General features: G+C 41.5%; 1 protein-coding gene across 2 annotated transcripts; it reads left to right on the top strand.

Moving 5' to 3' along the window:
- The first annotated feature begins 2,582 nt into the window (after positions 1–2,582).
- C6H16orf46 (chromosome 6 C16orf46 homolog) lies at positions 2,583–18,026 on the top strand. 2 transcript variants are annotated; one of them, XM_060275964.1, is made up of 3 exons: positions 2,583–2,820; positions 6,580–6,825; positions 17,241–18,026. In XM_060275964.1, exons 2-3 carry the CDS (start codon positions 6,616–6,618, stop codon positions 17,934–17,936), a joined length of 906 nt encoding a protein of 301 aa, XP_060131947.1. In that variant the 5' UTR covers positions 2,583–2,820; positions 6,580–6,615; the 3' UTR covers positions 17,937–18,026. The 2 variants fall into 2 exon arrangements, with proteins under 2 accessions (XP_060131947.1, XP_060131946.1); XM_060275963.1 differs by lacking the exon at positions 17,241–18,026 and adding an exon at positions 12,313–15,735.
- Positions 18,027–19,927: the final 1,901 nt, after the last annotated feature.

Below are 19,927 nucleotides of genomic sequence, written 5' to 3' on the forward strand. Positions count from 1 at the left end.
AATGAGCTTATTGCAGAACACACCTGTTCATAACCCTTCATAAAAGTTCATAGCAGAAAAGAAAATATATGAAAAACTGAAGGACTGAGCACTGGGAATATATGATTGTCACCCTCTGTCACAGAAACATGTTTAGCAGCTTTATTCAAAGGATGTTCAAAGGGCAATTTACTTTCTGAATTTTCAAACCTGATATAAAAATTAAACATGCTTGTGGAGTCTTATTACAGCAACAAGTTACAGGTATGTTAATTCTTACCTTAAACTTTGTAACAATATGAACCTAACTTTGTATATACCAGAAATATCTAGTTATAAACCACCTATAAGCAGGAACCAGATTTCACACAGACAATATCTCTTCTAAGATTAAATTTATGATCCAGGAACTGTAAATATAAAGGTTGTGTCCTCTTCATTTCAAACTTGTATCTCAGGAAGGTAGTAGTAAACCAGAAGTTACAAACAACAGTTCAAAGGTTTTGGTGTTGTGTTACTCACTCACTAGGTAAGCCCCTTCCCTTCCCATAGAAATTAGGTTTAATCGAAGTATACGTAAACCCTAAGCAAACAACTCCAACCACTCTTCCTTTGCTTACTTACCTTTACTTGACTGCACAGAGCAAAGGAACAGGTGAAAGATTTGTTTCCTTGCTGGTGTAGGATTCTGAGGGAGAGCCCAAGGTGACTTCACAACCATACATTTAAAGCACGACTTAAAACAGCTGTGGCTTTTTCTAAACGGCCTCAGCCGAGTATACCTGAAGGAGCATCTCCAACCCCATCGCTCAGCCGAGAAGCTGAGGTCCTCCTCCAAGGGTTTTCTGCTGGTTCCCTTACTGCAAGAAGCAAAGTTACAGGGAACCAGCCTTCTTGGTAGTGGCGCCCTCCGTGTGGAATGTAAAGGAGATAAAGACTTACACAACTTTTAGAAGACATCTGAAGGCAGCCCTGTATCGGGAGGTTTTTAATGCTTGATGTTTTTATTATTTTTTAGATATAAGCCGCCCAGAGTGGCTGGGGAAACCCAGCCAGACGGGTGGGGTATAAATAATAAAATTATTATTCATTACTTATTTTCCCATATGAAACACTGGGGATTGTAGCTGTGCGTGGGAAATAGGGGTCTCCTAACAATTCTTAGGACCCTTAACAAACTGCAGCTCCCAGAATTATTTGTGGGAAGCCATCACTGTTTAAAGTTGTATCATTGTGCTTTAAATATATGGTGTGAATGTGGCCTGTCAGAAGGCACAGAGCTCAGATTCCTGACTTTCCACTCCACTTGCTCATAAGATCAGTTACACTTCCCTTATTTTAATTTCTTTAATTTCTCTTTAGTGTGAAACTGCATCTCATGCTCCAGGTTTTTGGATAGCTGGGAACTCCTTTTAAGACTTTTAATTGTAAAACTTGCTGTCCAAAGCAACACCCATATACCCACTGTCTTTTGTTTCTGTGTAATAAACTAATATGTTTATACTTCCTGGTGTGACAGGTTCTTAGCTGAGTATATGGGTGAAAGGTATATATGCATTTTAAATAGACAGGTGTCCTGTCTCCACGCAAAAGGCTTCATTTCTCTCAGTAGGGTATTGCTGGCTTCATAGACATGATGTGGGTTCAAACGTACAGCTCATAACACATTTTTCTGATTTCTTCTGAGTGCACGGTGCTCGCTGTATGAGTCAGCCACATAGGAAGCTGAACTGACATGTTTACTCCCAGGTGACAGATTATCTCGACATAGCGGAAAATTGCTAAAGGAGTGACTCTCTTGACCCTCGCTGCTAGTAGCAATACATTTTTGAAGCTGAATTTTGTTGCACGTGTGGCCTGTCCTATCTGTATTTGCGATGGAAACACATGTTCAGATTTCTGATGGGGAGCAGAGAGGGGCAGTTTTATGGGGTGAACAGTTGCCAGGGGAAGGGCTAAGCTCTCCTTTCCCTCTGGCTGCTGCAAAGCTCCCTCTCCCAACAACTCTCGATCCAAGAAGGGCCATTGGCCTAGTAGTGTTACACACTGAGTCTGGCCAAAATCATCATGGTGGAGGGACTCTTTATCTTAATGTTCTGTCTTGGCTCACTTCTTGATGTGCTAGCTTTCAACTTGCAGAGCTTATGGGATGATGCTGATGCTGAGAGCCAGGGCGGTAACTGTCAGACTCGGTTATCATGTGGGACTAGCACCAAGGGAGACTGGTGTCCAAAATCCAACTCGGCCACATGGAAGTCACACGCTGGGTGACTTTGTTCGGGCCAGTAACCAGCCCAATCCACCTCGCAGGGCTGTTGTGAGGATTAAATGAGGGCGAACCGTGTGGCCCACCCTGAATCCCTTGGAGGAAAAGGGGGGATATAAATGCAAGGAATAATGCTGGTAATGAGCCCCTCTCGCCCCCCCCCTTTGTTCGCTACTTCTCCCCCTCAGGCCTGGCTTCCTAAACCGCCGCCGCCTCCCCTTGGCCCCGCCCCTTTTCCTCCCCTCCCTCACAACGACCGCTCCCGTCTCCCGGGGCAACGGCTTTGAGGAGGGAGGGGGCGGGCGGTGACGGCGACAGAGGCGCGGGGCGGCGAGGGGACTGTGAGCGCACCGGAGGCCCCACCTCCCGGAGCAGCGCCAGTGCTGCCGCCGCCGCCGCCGCTCAACAACCGGGTCCGTCCGTCGGTGTGCCCTCGTCGCCGTGTTCCCCTCCTTCCCTCTCTGGGTCCCGCGTGAGGGACTGGCAGGCGAAGGAGGAGGCTGAGGCGGGTGACAAGACTTGCGGGGGGCGGAGGAAGGGGCACGAGGAACGCCAAAAGGAGGCCTTATTATGGGGTGAGTCCGAGGGGGCCAGAGAGAGGAGGGGGACGGGCGGAGGACCCGGGCCGACACTGGAGCCACGCCACGGGGGCAGTTCGGGAAAGCAAGGCGAGGCGGGGGACCTCTGAGCGCGTGCAGAGCGCCCCCACAAAGTAACTGGAACTCTTACTCTGCCCATAGTGTCTAGCCAAGTGTTTCCCAAACTTGGCTCACCAGCTGTATTTGGACAACTCCCATCATCCCTAGCTAGCAGGACCAGTGGTCAGGGATGATGGGGATTGTAGTTCAAAAACAGCTGGAGACCCAAGTTTGGGAAACGTGGTCTAGCCCAACCTTTCTCAACCTTGGGTCCACAGATGTTGTTGGACTGCAACACCAGTGGGCAGGGATGAGGGGAGTTGTAGTACAACATCTGTGGACCTAAGGTTGAGAAAGGTTGGGCTAGCCCAGTGTTTCCCAAACTTTAGTCTCCAGCTGTTTTTGAACTACAATCCCCACCATCCCTGACCACTGGTCCTGCTAGCTAGGGATGATGGGAGTTGTAGTCAAAAACAGCTGGAGACCCAAGTTTGGGAAACACTGGGCTAGCCATACACAACTGAGATTTTTAAAAATAAGGGTGCTCCTGACCAGCCTCAATGTCTTCCCATAGGTAACTGGTGCTTTAAGACAGGCATCCCCAAACTGCGGCTCTTCAGATGTTTTGGCCTACAACTCCCATGATCCCTAGCTAACAGGACCAGTGGTCGGGGAAGATGGGAATTGTAGTCCAAAACATCTGGAGAGGCGAAGTTTGGGGGGCCTGCTTTAAGAGAAGGGTGCCTCTGACTGTGCACTGACTACATTCCACCTTCCTGCAATTAACTGGGACATGTCAGCATGTTCTGAAATGAGGGGCTGAGCTATGGGCATGGTTGCCGTGAGAACACTTGACAGCTTGTTTTCTGAACAACAGTGTAACTGAGGGAGGAATAGTTTTCTAAAAGAAAAAGAAATGGTATTAAAATATGGGAAGGAAGAACATTAGGGGGAAGTAGAGAAAGACAGAGGTGAAACTAAGGGTGAAGACAACAATTCATTATACTGCAGGGTTCTCAACATTTTTGGGCCTGACAGTATATTTGGAAATGGAAGAAACTCTCATGGGCACCACAAGCTACCCATTTTACATAAGAACAACTGCCTGTTCCCTGCTCCCTGTCCAATCCAGGCAAAACATCCCCAAAACTAATAAAATACTTTGCAGACCCCAGCATTATGTAAGGCGGTGAAAATTTTAATGATCTTCTCTTCATTGAAAACAAATGCCTAGCAATGCAGTCTTTTCACTGGACTTTAGGAAACAGGTTTCCATCACACTTAAGAACTGATGTCTGCTTTCACTCTAAGGCAGGGGTGGACAACCTTACTGTTCCTCGGGGCACATGTAGCTGATGGGCGATACTCGGGGAACTTGTGCCAGTTGGTGTGGCTGGTCCTGTCTTGGCAGTGGGCTGGAGCATTAACATCCACACACCCAACTTACACACACCAAACTGCAGGATTTTTTTGGAAGATGGGAGCAAAGTAATACAGTTGTAGCTTGGATCCTGAACGCTTAGTGAGTCGAATGTTTTGGCTTCCAAACTCCGCAAAAACGGAAGTGAGTGTTCCGGTTTCTGAACATTCTTTGGAACCCGAATGTCCAAAGGGGCTTCCGCGGCTTCCGATTGGCTGCAGAAGCTTCCTTGGTTTCTGAATGTTTTGGAAGTTGAACGGACTTTTGGAATGGATTCCGTTTGACTTCCAAGGTACCACTGTATAGGGATGATACCTGTAAATAAATTCCCATTTCTTTGATCTATTTGAAGCATCTTGGGCTTCTGGGTGTAGTCTTTCTGAGGGAAAGGTCCCAGTTAATTAGTATAATGTGCCACCAGTGTGGAGAGCCTGCTGCAGGATTGCTCAAGGTCAGGGGTTGGCAACCTAAGGCCCATAGGCCGGAAGCAGCCCATGGAGGCTGTTTAACAGGCACACGAGCCGCCCGCTTGGCGAGTCCCTGCCTGCTGTGCTAAACCGGCGCGGTGCAGGGACTCTCTTCTGCGGCTCTGGAAAGCGCTTCTGCACATTTGCAGATGCTGGAAATAGCATCTGCGCATGTCTGCAGTGCTGGAAATCGCTTCTGCGCATGCCCAGACGCAGAAAATTGCTTTTGCACAGGCACAATTTTTGGCGTCTGGGCATGCGCAGAAGCGATTTCCAACGCCAAGGACATGCACAGATGCAATTTTCGGCATTCCACTGCGCCGGCCCAGGTCGGAGGATCTCCACAGGAGTGATCCGGTGCAGTGATCTGGCACATGCCTGGTAAGCCTTGCCAACCCCTGCTCATGGTCATAGAAATGGTGCAAAAATGAACTTTGTAGCAGCAGCTGGATAGTTTTCCAGTATGTACATTATCTAATGTTGGGAAAATTAGGCCCTAGAGCAGGGGTCCCCAGACTTACCGAGCGGCGGGCCGGTGCCCGCCGCGCCGCCCGCGCGGTGGGCCGGACGGCAGGGGAGTGCGCGCGCAGCGGGCCGGAGGGCGGGGGAGTGCGCGCCCGTGCGCATGCGCACACGCACACGGGCGGGGAAAAAATCGCCGAAAATCGCTTGTGCGCATGCGTATGGGCCTCCCCCGACCCGGAAGTGCACCAGAAATGACCTCTTCCGGGTCGGGAGAGGCCTGTACGCATGCGCACAAAGGATTTTCGGCGATTTTTTTGCCGATTTTTTAGATTGTCGCTGCGCCGCGCGCCGTGAGAGCGGGCGGCGGCAGCGGGCGGCGGGGGTCGTCGCGGGCCGGATTGGAAGGCCGATTGGGCCGCATCCGGCCCGGGGGCCGTAGTTTGGGGACCCCTGCCCTAGAGGCTGTGATTGGCAAAAATCTGCCTTGTAACCAGGCTTTTTGGTATTAAAAAGTGGTCTTTGACTTAGTTTGGGGCCCCCATTCAGATGAAGTTGCAACGACCTGGATGTAGCTTGCTGGTGGGATCTGTGACTATGAGGCTGGTGGTAGGGTGCGGCAAGCTAATGCTGTTCTTTTTGGTCTGTACCTGAAGTCCCAAAAGTTTTTTTGTTTCTTACATTGTAGTTTTTAGTATAAAAAGGATTCTATTTAGTCTTGTGGTCTCTTAATAAAGTATTTGTCTTTATCTATTGCTGTGGCTTCTTATGGTAGGCTTTGCTCTAAATCTGGTACCTGGCTGCTTGGTTTCACTACCGAGTAATTTGTGGGTTTGGGACTTGGAGAACAAGGAGTGGATCCTGACTTAGATTTGGAAAACTTTTCAGGAGTGGAGGCAGTACTACTGGGCAGGTTTGATTTTCCCTGGGCATCATTCAGCTTGGCTGCAGGGTTGAGAAATTCGCCCTGGGTAGAGAGGAGTAAAACCTGCTCCTTTGTTCCAGGCTAGAAGGGGTGAGATAGGAAATAAGGAATGCTTACCATCATAGCTCTCATCTTAAACCAAAATTTTATTCAATCCCTTCTTTATCATACAAGTCTAGAAATAATGTAGGTGCTGTGATTTGAGATCCACAGCTGCTATGCAGTTCCTGAGTCAGCAGGACTCCTGTCAGATGGGGTATTCTTGTATTCTGTTAAAGGATTTTAGAGGTAAAATTACTTGGTATCACCCAGCAACACCTGGTCAGTAAAAAAATAAACATACCAATTTTCTTTCATTCATGCTATTATAAATTGTCTAACTGCAGTATTATTATTATTTTTAAAAAATCCTTAAAACACAGGCAGAACGTGTGTAACCTACAGAGTCAGCAAGTGTAATGACTTCCTCTGAACAGAAGCAAAATGAAATAGAGTCTGAAAGAGTCGCTGGAAATACAAGAATTGTGGAAACAGAATTGCGCTGCACCTACCCAAATGAGAGGCGGGAGAGGAATCAGATTTACACCCTTCTAAGCATCAGTAACAGCATAAATGAACAAGAGGAAAGGTCTTTGGATTGTATTAATGGAACAGGATGGGAGGAAGCTGTGAGTAAGAATTTTATGTTGTGAACATTTATACTTTCAGTCACCAATTATCCATTAAAAAGAATCTGCTATAATATAATGTGGTTTATAAATGGGCACCACTTGTCTCCTAGGGGCTGATTCAAATGTAGTATCAGTTGAAGCATTTTGTGACCAAATGTACATTCTGATAAATATAAAAATTATATCCTTGGTTTCACGTCCATCAGGTGATACCGTTGCAGAAGTCCATTTAGCTATACAGGTCTCCATTGCTGATTCTTTTCAATATAAATGTTGCAGCTGCGGATGCATGCACCTTCCCTCACCTTAAGTTGCAATACTACCTATGGCCCTGCCTAGACAGAGTTAGCTTTGCCTTGTCCATACATGCTGTGGAAAATCGAAGTCTGACTACTATAGTGGACTTGGAGAGGCCTTTGGAAACTATTTGTTATCTTAAACTACTTCAGAATATGGCAACTAAACTATTGACTGGAACAAGCCACTTGGAATGTAGCTTGCCAGTTTTCTGTGGCTTCTAATTTGATTTCAAGGATTTTCCAAGATACTGGTTGTGACAGGTTTTAACATATAAAGTCTCATATGGCTTTGGACCAGAGTATCTGAAGGCTTGACTACTCCTATATGAACCTGCTTGACTTTTAAGACATTCATCAGAGGCCTTGCTTTGGTTACCGGTACTTCCACTTTCAGATGGAAAGTGGGTGGCAATCAGATAGTGGTATCCTGGTTTTGGAATATTTTCTCCAGGGATAAATTGACTGGCACCTACTCTTAACCTTTAGAATGAGGTTCATACAACTGTATTCTCCTGAATTTTTAATTAATTGTTTTAACACTTCCTTTGCTGCTGGCTACTTTTGTTGACATTCTTATGGTTTGTATTGTTTCTGTATTGTAGTTCTTAAACTTTCTTAGCTGCTTAGAAAGTTTATATACTCAAATGTGGGATAAAATTATTTTAAAGAAAATAAATATTTAAAAACAAAACTTGAGACATGTTAAGTCTATTTAGCATGATAAAAGCATTTGGGAGATAGACAGAGCTTTAATTCATAAAAAACCTATGCCATGATAAACGTGTTAATCTTTTAAGGAACTGCAAGAATCTTGTTGATCTATTTACAAAGGAATTAATAAAAATAAAAATAATAGGTATTAATAATTTCACCCTGTCCAGACTAAAGTCAGTAGTGTTGGGTTCCTAAATTTACATAAAAGATAATCCTTAAATTAGACAATGCTTTTGATGAAATTATTATAATAATAGTATTTATGATTTGGTTCAGGTTATATGTAGCAGTACTTTAATTCTTTGCTCAGGGTACTCTACACTTTCCCATTATATGTCATTTGTGCAGCTGGCGCTATGCATGGAAATAAGTCAGTCTGCATTTATGGGTGGCGCTGTGGTCTAAACCTAGGGCTTGCCAACCAGAAGGTTGGCGGTTCAAATCCCCGCAATGGAGTGAGCTCCCGTTGCTCAGTCCCTGCTCCTGCCAACCTAGCAGTTCAAAACACGTCAAAGTGCAAGTAGATATATAGGTACCGCTCTAGCAGGAAGGTAAACAGCATTTCCATGCGCTGCTCTGGTTCGCCAGAAGCGGCTTAGTTATGCTGGCCACATGACCCGGAAGCTGTACGCCAGCTCCCTCAGCCAATAATGTGAGATGAGCGCCGCAACCCCAGAGTCGTCCACGACTGGACCTAACAGTCAGGGGTCCCTTTACCTTTATGCCCAAGTAAGTCTTCATATGACTGCAGTTAGTTATACTCTTGTGTAATTACTTTTACAGTTTTCTTGTATTTTGGATTGTGAAGCAAATGTCAAAGCTTTTCTTCCTACTGCCATGCCATTTTTACTCTATTTTTAGGCTCATGTTTACTACATTTTTTGAGCTCTGCTTTGTGTCCTGATTTCTGTGTATAATTGAGAAGCCCTGTGGCTATGTCCACATGGACCTTATTTTTAGGGCTGCAATCCTGCCAGTGGCTTCATCCAGAGTCAATCCTTTCCTTGTATACACACTTTGCATTTCCTAGCTTATAACAGCTTGCAAGTGTTTGGGGAAGAGAATGATAAGCAAGGTCTAGTAATGCTTTCTCGTGAGAGGGAGCAATCCATACCACCTTGAAGGAAGTAGATATGTACCTTCTCTTAACCTGCAGACTGTTCCATCTATTGATTGCTAATTTCTCATTTTTGAATTAAAGTTATCTAGTAGGTAATTATCACAACCCTGATTGCAACCGTGGTATCTTTCCTAAATCTCTCAGCAGGTTTTGTTACCATCAGTTATGATATTATTCTGGTGTATATTTCCAGGGACATTGTGCTTCAGTTCCTATGTGGAGAGCCATTTTCAGAATGTGGTGCTGAGAGATCATCACTAATGTATTATGCAGGGATTTATTTTGTCTCTTATGCTGTTTAGAATCTCTTCTGTATGGAAATCCTGAGGTCCTTTGGGATCCTGGAGTAAGGTTCTGGCATTTTCTTGTAAAATTAAAAGTGGTGGTGGGTAAGATGAAGTGATGTCTGAAATGAGTAGTAGTAGTAGTAGTTGTTGTTGTTGTTGTTATTATTATTATTATTATTATTATTATTATTATTATTATTATTATTATTTATACCCTGTCCATCTGGCTGGGTTGCATGAACTGGATGCATGCTAGCTAACTAACTGAAGCTCAATCCAGACAAGATGGGGGTACTGATTATAATTGGTTTATAAGTGGTTTTGCCTGATATGCTGAGTCTATTTTGGGTGGTTTTGCATTTCCATGAAGAATTAGGTGCAAAGCTTGGAGATTTGTTTAGATCTGTTCTTATATCTGGGTGCCCAAGTGAGATGTTGCATGAAGCACTTTATGCCACTTTCAGCTGCTATGCCAGTTTTCACCCCTCCTCTAGATGACTTTCTTATGTTAAGCTAATGCAATGTCATCATAGAATTGTAGTGTTGGCAGTGACCCTGAGGATCATCTAGTCGAACCCCCTACAATGCAGTAATATGCAGCTGTCCCATAAGGGGATCGAACCTGCAACCTTGGCATTATCATGCTCTAATCAACTAACCTATCCAGACTCAGATGGAAGAGGATGCCTTAGAAAACTACTGAGAAGCCACAACTAGCCCATGATATGTTTGGTCGAATGGAACACATTGCACCAGTGTATAAACATATTCAATGGTTAGATGTCTATTTCCAAATACAATTCATAGTCCTGTTGTTAACCTTTAAAGCTGAGTAGCTCAGGTTGCAGATGTCTGCAGGACCGCTGCCTGAATGCTGAGATTCTCTTCGGAGGCCCTTCTCTGGGTGTCCTTTGCCTGTTTTATATCCTACTTAAAGCAGCTTACAATGTAGCAGAGCAAGCGTAACAATTTCAAAACAATAAAAATTCAGTTCTATTAACTAAGATTCTAGTTAGGAGATAATGCATCCTGTTTCAGAGCAAAAAATTGGACTGGATCATATTTGAAGGAGTTTGCCAGTGTGGTCTGGTTTTGTCATAATTAGGAATGTGGCAGTAGGCTACTCTGCAATGGTTGTCTTTCATGGGCATGGAGATGTAGTTTATGTTACTCCAGTGGACCAGGAATTATTGACCAAACAGCAAAGCTGTCCTTTCACATAGCCAGGAGTGCATGATCCAGCTTTCCCTCTTGTATTCAAACTCAGGCTCATAACAGGCATTTATGCTGACAGACTAGTAGGTGGCAGCTTTCAGAACCATAACTGTTCCCAGAAGCAAAGCTAACACAACCTAAGGGTTTGCTTACAAGAGCTCAGCCTGGCTGCTGTGATGGTACCTATTTTGGCTTTTGTATGGTTCATAGGACTCCATGCTAGCAATACCACCATGCTTCAGAGTTTTGCCTGGCACAGATTATTCATACTTTTTTTTGCTTTGGGTGAAGTTATTTCCATTTATGACTATCTTTACAGGTAGACCAATCAGATTTCTGGAAACCAAGTATAGGGCCTTTTCAGTGATAGTCCTGCATCTTTGGAACTCCCTCCCTTAAGAACTTAATTGGCCTCCTGCTTCAGAGTTTTAAATGGGCCTTAAAGAGATTTTTTTGGTTGTTGTGTGCAACTATTTAGAGATGGTGTTGCTGGCTTTTATTTGTTTCACATGTTCTATTCTGTTGCTGTTTATATTAATTGTGGTGTGGTTTTATTGTATTAGTTTAAATGTGATGGTACGCTGCCTTAGGAGGGCTTGTCCTCAAAACTGAATTGAAAATAACTTGTGAGTTTACTGTAAGGTGCCCTGAGAACTTCATGGTAGATATAATATTCACTATTTTTTAAAAAAATAATAATGAAAGGATTGATCAGAACACTTGTTGCGCCTGGCAATGGGGCTGTTCTGGAGAAAAGCAACTTGTGTTTTCTAGAGGTACAGCACCTCCAGTTGTGCACTGAAGTATAGTATAGTATAGTATAGTATAGTATAGTATAGTATAGTATAGTATAGTATAGTATAGTATAGTATAGTATAGTATAGTATGTGTGTATGGAGCATTGAAGTACTGTACAGATACTGTAATTGCTTCAGTCCATTGTCTGCTTTTTTCTTCTATAAAATGGTATTTTATACTTTCTACTACTTAAAAAAATTATTCAGTATTGAGGTTAGATCCTATGGTCCCTGGGAGGGTGTGCCAGGGGGCCATTGGATGTTTCAAATCTCCAAGTTGAGGGTGGAGAACCTTATAAGGCCTCTTCCAGTCACTATGGTCTATGTGGCCGTTACTAATGTCAGAGTTCAAATGTTGGTTGGAGCAAAGAAAAGGGTTGGTTTGGATCTAAATCCTTTCCATATCCCTGCCCAATAAATAAATTGAGCTGAATATATGTCAACCTTGGAACGGACATATGTATTTTTCTTTCTACTGGAAACATTAGGAAGGAAATAATAAAAACTTAGAAGACAAGCACTTAGAAAGGACAAATAAAAAAGAGCACCACACTTTCCACTTTTTTGTTTTGCTACCATGTGCCCAGTAAACTGTCTTTGAGATATTCAAATACTCTGTCTTCTGCTGTCCCATTGGCAGGAATGCTGTGTTACTGAAGAGCTGTAAAGAAAGCATTAAGAACGTGAATCATAACTTTTGGTCCTCCCATTTGAGACTAAAAATTAGCCATAATATGATATGCACAGTTTGTTATTTAAACAGACTGGTATGAAACAAAAGTCAGGAGTTGCCTTGTGCTAGACCTTCTTGTTCTATGACTCATTGTTCTATGGCTCATTTAAGGTCTGCTCAACAGTCTTGTCTGACTTTCTTGCTAATGGGGCATTATTTTAGAATGGTCTAGGAACCTTATTTCAATTACACTTTTTTTTGAACAGAGAATATCTTTTCCTGCATATTGACCCACAGTTAAAATTAGCAAGAGATTACCAGTAAATCTAGTTGCTCTGCTGCTTTAAATACTAACATATTCACATCATTTTGCTCTCAGGTCCAAGGCTGGGGCAAAACAGCCCCATTTGCTTATCTTCAGCTACAAAAGAAAGCTAGAAAAGCAAAGACAAGTGAGTCTGTCAGTGGATGCCAGTCTGTCAGTGGATGCCTTTACTGCTTAGATCTGAATCAAGTTATTGACAAAAGTTTGGAACAAGACCCCAAGGGTACAGAACCATTGAAAACTGATTTCAAATTAAGTACATGCGCAGCCACGGAGCGTATTCCAGAAAAACAACAGACTCTGCTTTTACAGAGTGCAACCATAGACTCTTCTGCAACAGAAGACTCTAAAAAGGAAAACTGTTATGGCAAAATATATTCTAGTCAGACATCTCAAGGAGAAAAGAGAAAAGTGTCCTTAAAGGATGCTCAAGCTAGTTTAAGTGAAAGGAGATTTTTTCTAATGAAAGAGAGTCCTCTCTTCCAAGGAGAAAAGAGAACAGTGCCAATAAAGGAGTATAGTATACTGAGTCCAGGAAAACCCAAAACTCTAGAAACTGTGAAATACAAAGACACAAAAGGCTACGAGCCTCCCATATGTAATCATGTTGGCACTGAAACTGCTTCTGTTAAGCCATCATTAGTACTGCCACCTCTGAAAGATGCAACTCTCAAAACCACCCTGGATCCTTCAGCAAAGAAAAGCAAGACTGTTACTTCCCAGGCAAGTGAAAAACCATTCCATGCTGTTTCTGAGACAAGTTGCTGTGGTCAGGTTTTTAAAACCAAAGAGCAAAAGAGTGAAAAAAGAATAGAAACAATGTGTAATGCAGTGAAGGAGCAAATAAAAATGCATGAAATAGCCTCTTTTGACTCAAGGCTTTCCAAGACTTCATTCATCTCAAGAAACCCAGATCGTTGCTACTGGCATTGTGCATTTGCACCAGATACAAAAATGACAACCATGTCTAATTCAATTGCACTGCGAAGACACAATCATCTCAACAGCATGCATTTTCTGCATACAAAAGGCGCACGAATCAGCAAAGCCAATGAGATGCAAGACCCTTGCACCAGAAGCAGGAGTCACACTGGAACCAAACAAGGAAATGAATCAAAAACACAGGAGATCCCTCTGCTTTCTGGACTATTCCCTTCCTTAACGGTCAGCCGTGTTGCAATAGCTGCATTGCCCTTTAGGCTGACCTGACTTTTTAAATTGTAATTTCTTGTTGGGCTATTCATGGATTTATTTGGAGCACTCTGTATAATGAGAAAAAATACTGAAAAGTCATTGTAAAGCAGACTGGGCAGATTTGTTAGTTTGCATAGGTGCCATTTTGAATAGAGTTGACTGCCACTCATTTCTGTACAAAATTAAAATACCAATTGATTACCTCTTACAATATGATAATGGTTTCAGTAGATCCTTAAATATGTTTAGTTGAACCAATAGAGTCTACAGTATAGACTCAGGCTCTCAGAGATGAGCCTTAATGTGCATTGCCCAGATGACGCCCCCAGTTTGCCTAAAACTTTATGTCTTTAAAAGTACACACAGCTAGTTCTTATTTAGAAAATTGGGCATGGTGTTTCACTACTTCCAATCCCCACTGTATGTAAATGCAAGCTACTTCAGTCTGTTTTGTTCTCATTGGTCCTTTTGATTGAGAAGGACCACTGCAGAAGCAGCATGACCAGTGTAGTTTGTCTTCTCAAGGAATACTTGAACTATTGCACCAAACTCAGAATATGGAAAGTACAGGTATGCCCCTTAGATGGGCAAGGGATCAGATTTTGCCTAAATTAAGCCCGTACAATTTGGAAGTCATCGAGCCATACATAGCCACAATGCCTGTTTTTGCTCTCTATCAAGCGTGGCAATAGAAGGCTGTCAAATATCTGCCAGGCCAGACTAAGCTGCTCATGGGCTATATTTATCTCAATGAGTTACAGGCCTAGACCAAGTGCTTCACCAAATGGAACCTAGAAAAGTACCATAAATTGTCTGCACAGTCTCTACCACAATGATGTACTATTTTCAAGTGCCCTCCAATTTGTGCAAAGCCTTAGCTGTTTTTAGATGTTGTAAAAAGTTTATTTTTAAAGTTTTCTTTTATGTTTAATGTTCAAACAATGTGTAGATAAGACTAAGGAAGCAAAGTTAATATTTAGTTATATTTGTGTGTGTAGAATTGACTGTATATACTTCTTGATTTGTTTATGTTAGCTAGGACTTGTCCCCCTCTGCAAAATTAGGTAACTCACATTGCTTTATAATCTAGATAGCTTCAATAAAATACTTTTCTGTATGCACAGTGACAGCATGTTCCTCAGTATTTCAATCCAAGAGATTTTCCTGTCAACATCTGCCATAATTATCCTACACCTTATCTGATGCATTTGGAGTAGCAGGAAGGTAATGACATTTCTGGATATCCAATTGCAAGAGTCCCAATGTCACTCACCTATGATTCATGGAATCCACTTATATTTGATCAACTGTACAGAAACTTGTTCAAGTAGTTTTATTATAAAATCTTGCCAAATTCTTTTTAGTTTCAAACAAACAAGTTTTCACATAAGCTGATCATAGTCCTTGAACCAAATATTTTCAGTTCTTATGCAAAAAAAATCTGAGAGCTGAGTGGCTTTTCCCTTTTTGTTTTGGTGATGGTAGCAAGGGCTCTCACCAGGAATTCATGTGCATAAACCTCATGCAAGAACACAGTAGGCTAGTTGACAAAAATGAACTTTTTTTGACAAGCAGCTTGCTTTCTTGTTCTTAAAGCAGGCATGAAATTATTTAAAGCAAAAGTGTTCAATAGCATGACCATTTTTTCAGGATTCATCAGTGCCTACAAAGAAGGGATTAAAACAGTGACTGACAGAAATGTTGTAACAAACATGCAAGATATTTAAGAAACCACACCTATTTCTACAAGTGTGGGGCAAAAGATTTTTGGGGTCAACCACCAATTAAATGACATGAATACCTCACCCCCCCCCCCCCGGTTATAGGAGACAAAATTGCTTGAACCATTGTAAACTTTTTATTTGAATTGCCTTTTCTTGGATTTGTTGCTAGACTTAACCCTTCCTCTTCTGTAGAACCCTACTACCACTTCTGTAGAAATGCTGGTTTTAGTGAACGCTGTTGAAGGGCTTCCTGCTACCCTCATTGCACATCACATTTACTGCTAAGAATTGTGAAACTCTGTGCTCCAGTTTAAAACAAAACAAAACAGGGCTTAAGCAAAGTTTTGGATAATGGGTGGATACAAATAGTCATTTACAAAGTGGTTGCTTAACCATGCTATAGCCATAACCACTTGCTGAGTCAGTTACCTGTGTGACCCTGTTAGGCCAAGTGGATGAAAGATTTACCTCTCATGCAAAATGCAGATATGTGGTTAAATGGTTGTCAATCTTCACCTATGTAGACTTGTACCTTGTAAAATAATGGCTTTACAGAAAATAACATGTCATACTTAAGGACCAATTAATATGTGTTTTCATTTTTCAAAATTACAAGCAGAATAAAAATGTAAATAAATTTTAATTCTTTGTGAGCGTAAATAAACTTGAAGTTGCTTTTCTATTGATTCCATTGATAAGTGAACCAAAATAAATAGCAGCTACTTTTCAGCAAATTTAAAATGATTGGTCTTGTTACTTACCAGCTGAAAAGTGAGCTGAAAAGCCATGCTTGATAGTACTTACAAGTCATGCTTTCTGATGCTGCAGTTAGGAAAACTTCAAAAAGCAATTTGGCATTACAATGAACAAAGTATGAGTTTTGTATTACTTAGTCAAGGGTGTGGTGTGGGGGGAAGGCTGTGGCCCTCCAGAGATGGCTGGACCCCAATTCCCCTCCTTGAACACAGTGCGACCCACTTCTGCGTAGGTATGTCCAGGGCCAGGCTGCATATTCCACTGATTTCAGTGGGAAAGATTTAAGCATGTTCATAACGCTAACTGAAAATAAGTAGGGGCTTTTAAAGTATCTTAGCATTCGTTGGGTCATGCCCTTTGTTTTAACTACCCTTTTCTGCCCTGCACAAAGAGAACAAATGCCACAATCCAATACTCAATGGTGCATGCTCCAAAGTAAGTGTATATAGGATTACATACACAAGTAAGTGTGTGTAGCATTACATACTAACACAAGTGTGTGTTGCTAACTAGCTTTTAACATAGCATATATATGTAACAGTTTTTTCTTAGTTGGACTTTTGTTTTAGCTGTGATTTCATTCTTTTTTAAAAAAATATCTTTTTAAAAATCATACTACTTTATTGGTTTTCTTTTAAACAATTGAGTTTGTTTTTTTAATCACCATCATATCAAATGTGGAAAAATAGGGGGATAACAGCATGCATAATGTATATCACAAAGAATGTGAGAATACAGCAGAATTTAATATGGTAATCATTTAGCTTTAAAGATATAGAGCCTTCTTTAGATCCAAATAATCATTGATTCCTCCCCACCTGAATTTATCCATTTAAAAAAACCTGACCAGTTCTGTGGACACCCTACTGTGATTATGTTATACCAGAATATTTTTTGGTGACACTCCTGGGACTCCCACCCCAATGTATCCGTTAAAAAAGGACTACACCTGCTTTTACACTTTGGCAAGTGGCCCCCAGAGGGCTGACATTGGGTCTTTTTATAAGATTTCATTACTAACTTGGTTCAATAAATCATCACCAGCAGCACATATCCAATATAACATTTAGTGGAAAATTCTGATTTTTCAAATGAAAGTCCTAGATTACATGGAAAAGTTCCCTAACATGACATTGAAAAGTTTAAGAAGAATTTGGCCAAAATTCACTACAAGTTTTGTATAGAGGTTTGGTGAAATTTATTATATTAAGTGTTTTTTTGTCAAAGTGAAAGATTCATGTTTTTGGTACGGCCTCAAGACTCTGAATTTAAAGGCACCATCTTTTCCCCTCCCTTCTTTCCTTCCAGGAACAAGGCTGGGGGAGAGCTACTCCTTTCACATGCTGTAAGATCCAACAAGAGACCAAGAGACCAAGAGTAACCAAAACAGTCTCAAGCATCTCTCACCAGAATATGGTGCCTGCTAATAAGAAAAACACGGCCTGGGTAACACAGTTGGCAAGAGAGAGACAAAAAATGGATTGCAAATTTACTGAAGGAGAACCAGATTCAAGCAACAAAAAGATTGAAGTTTCGTGCATCAAACCATACAACTATGTCCCAATGATGACAGCCCATGCCGAGGGAGACAGAATGAGAGGGAAATTAGACTCTATCCAAACATTCCTAGGTGAAAAAAGGAGCTTGCCAATAAAGGAATATGAAATCAAGTACTCACAACAGCAGACAGAACCTGACATCCTGAAATATAATGAGATCGGCCTGCCCAGAGTAATCCACGGCAATCCTCCTAACAACTTGAGCTGTATAACCTTAAATGCATTTTTGGTCTTCAGACCAGAAGAAGGCAATGTAATCAATTTGCATCTGGAGCCTCCTTCAAAGCATGAAGCAACGGCAGTCAAGAGAACTGAGGAAGGGGACAGCACGGACGCAGTCTCCTACAGCCATGCAATTAAAAAAGTAAAGCAGAAGAGTGAAAAAAAAGTTGGTATGAATAATACGGTGAAAAAGCAAATACAAAAATCATGTATCGCCCTTTGACTTGTCCATGGTGCTCAGCTATTTTGTCTCGTCTTCAGAGCTGTTTGACTTTTTCCTTTGCACTGAATTTAGATTACATTCAAGCTATCTTCCATTCCAAATCATTGCTTTTCTAAATGCAATACGAACACCTGCATGGTTTGAACTGTCCTTGTAAAATTGTGATAGTAGCAAGGGCAATTGCATTAATAATAGGGCAGTGGACTTTAAACTCAACAGGACTGATCATCTCAATTAATTGGCAGCGACCAATTTTAAACCAGTGAGGCCAGAGAGCTGGGACTTAAGGGGTACTCTTGGTTTCTTAGGCTGTTTTGGTTCTAGTAGGTTGCTATAATTCAGAATGACTATATATTAAGGTGGTCCTTCTTTCTCCCAATATCTGGAGCCCCAAAGCACCATGGGTGGTTTTTGGTTGGCACACCTGGCCTTCCCAGCTGCCCCTTTCAGTGGTAGCACAAACAGCCAGAGAAGCTCTTCCCATTAGGAAGCCCTCCAGAGCACACTCCTTTGGCCCCAGGATAAGAACGGCTGCCACCAGAAGGAAATCCCTCCAATCCCCATTAATGAAAGCTTTTTGCAAGACTCAAATACTACAGGGGATACTGAAATTACTGTCTCTGCAGCAGGTCAAGGAACCATGAAGCCAATCTTGCAACAATGGATGCCAGTTTTGTAAAGCAAGGATGCATTGATCATAGCTGCCAAGTTTTCCCTTTTCTCGCGAGGAAGCCTATTCAGCATAAGGGAATTTCCCTTTAAAAAAGGGAGAACTTGGCAGCTATGGCCTTGATTAGCTTTGATTGATGCAGCACATGAGTTACAATTGTGCCAATCCTCCCAATTTCCTAAAAATATTAGGAAAACCAGGACCAAATCATGGGACATAGGAATTGCTACAGCACAAGAATAAGGGACAGTATTTTGAGTCCAACACAATTCAGCATTTGGGGTTTGGGGGAGAAAAAAAGCTATTCACAGGTAGTTTTCACAGGTTTATTGGGGGGGAACAGTGAATTTGCTGTGTTTTAAATATTGCAATATATTATTATTATTATTAAATTAAAATGCAATATATTAAGACTGCAGACAGGGCACTGCATACAGGTGAAACTTGGAAAATTAGAATATTGTCAAAAAGTGCATTTATTTCAGTAATGCAACTTATTATTTATTATTTTTCTTTTAATTTTTACAAATGCTTTCTTTTGGAAATTCCACAGTAATAAAACAAATAGTTACAATAATACAAAAATAAACATTGCTATTACATTTCATTAATTACATTCCATTTATAATTGACCCGCCTAACGACAAATAATTACAATTACTGTACAACAAATAAAGGCTTGACATATCTTGCTTTGCATGTCATGCATCTATCTCATATATTGGTTTCACCTTTTAAGTTGCAATACTGAAATAAATGCACTTTTCGATGATATTCTAATTTTCTGAGTTTCACCTGTATTAGTGCTGTAAGGTTGCAGAATTGCAATCAAGCACAATCCAAAATTCCTTTTTTGCAACACTGGGACAATGGTATATTTGTGCTTTTGAATGTTGGCTTATGTCCTAAAACTAATTTGCTGAAAATAGGGAGCCTTAGCATTAGAACTCTGGCTGGTTATGAAAATATAATTCTATTATTCCATCGTGATTCTTCAATCAGAAGAGTTATTCCCCAACTCCTGTGTTGTTGTTGTTGTTATTATTATTATTGTTTTAAAAAAACATAGTGGAATAAATAATTATTTCCCTCCTCACCCCAAAACATAGGTCAATTGTGTGGCAGTATAGTTCTGCCAGGTGTGCCTACCTGAGATACAGATGAGCTTCCTACTGATGAGTAAAAAGCCCTCCCTGCTGAATGCCAACTGCATTTTATAGACTTTAAAAATAATATTCTTATAATGTAGAATTTTCCTTTACAGTAAACATGGGCTAAATATAGTCCACAAACTTAAAAAAGAAGTTAAGATACATCAAGT

The sequence above is a fragment of the Zootoca vivipara genome, chromosome 6 (assembly GCF_963506605.1).
Source record: "Zootoca vivipara chromosome 6, rZooViv1.1, whole genome shotgun sequence".
In the NCBI taxonomy this organism is placed as follows: Eukaryota; Metazoa; Chordata; class Lepidosauria; order Squamata; family Lacertidae; genus Zootoca; species Zootoca vivipara.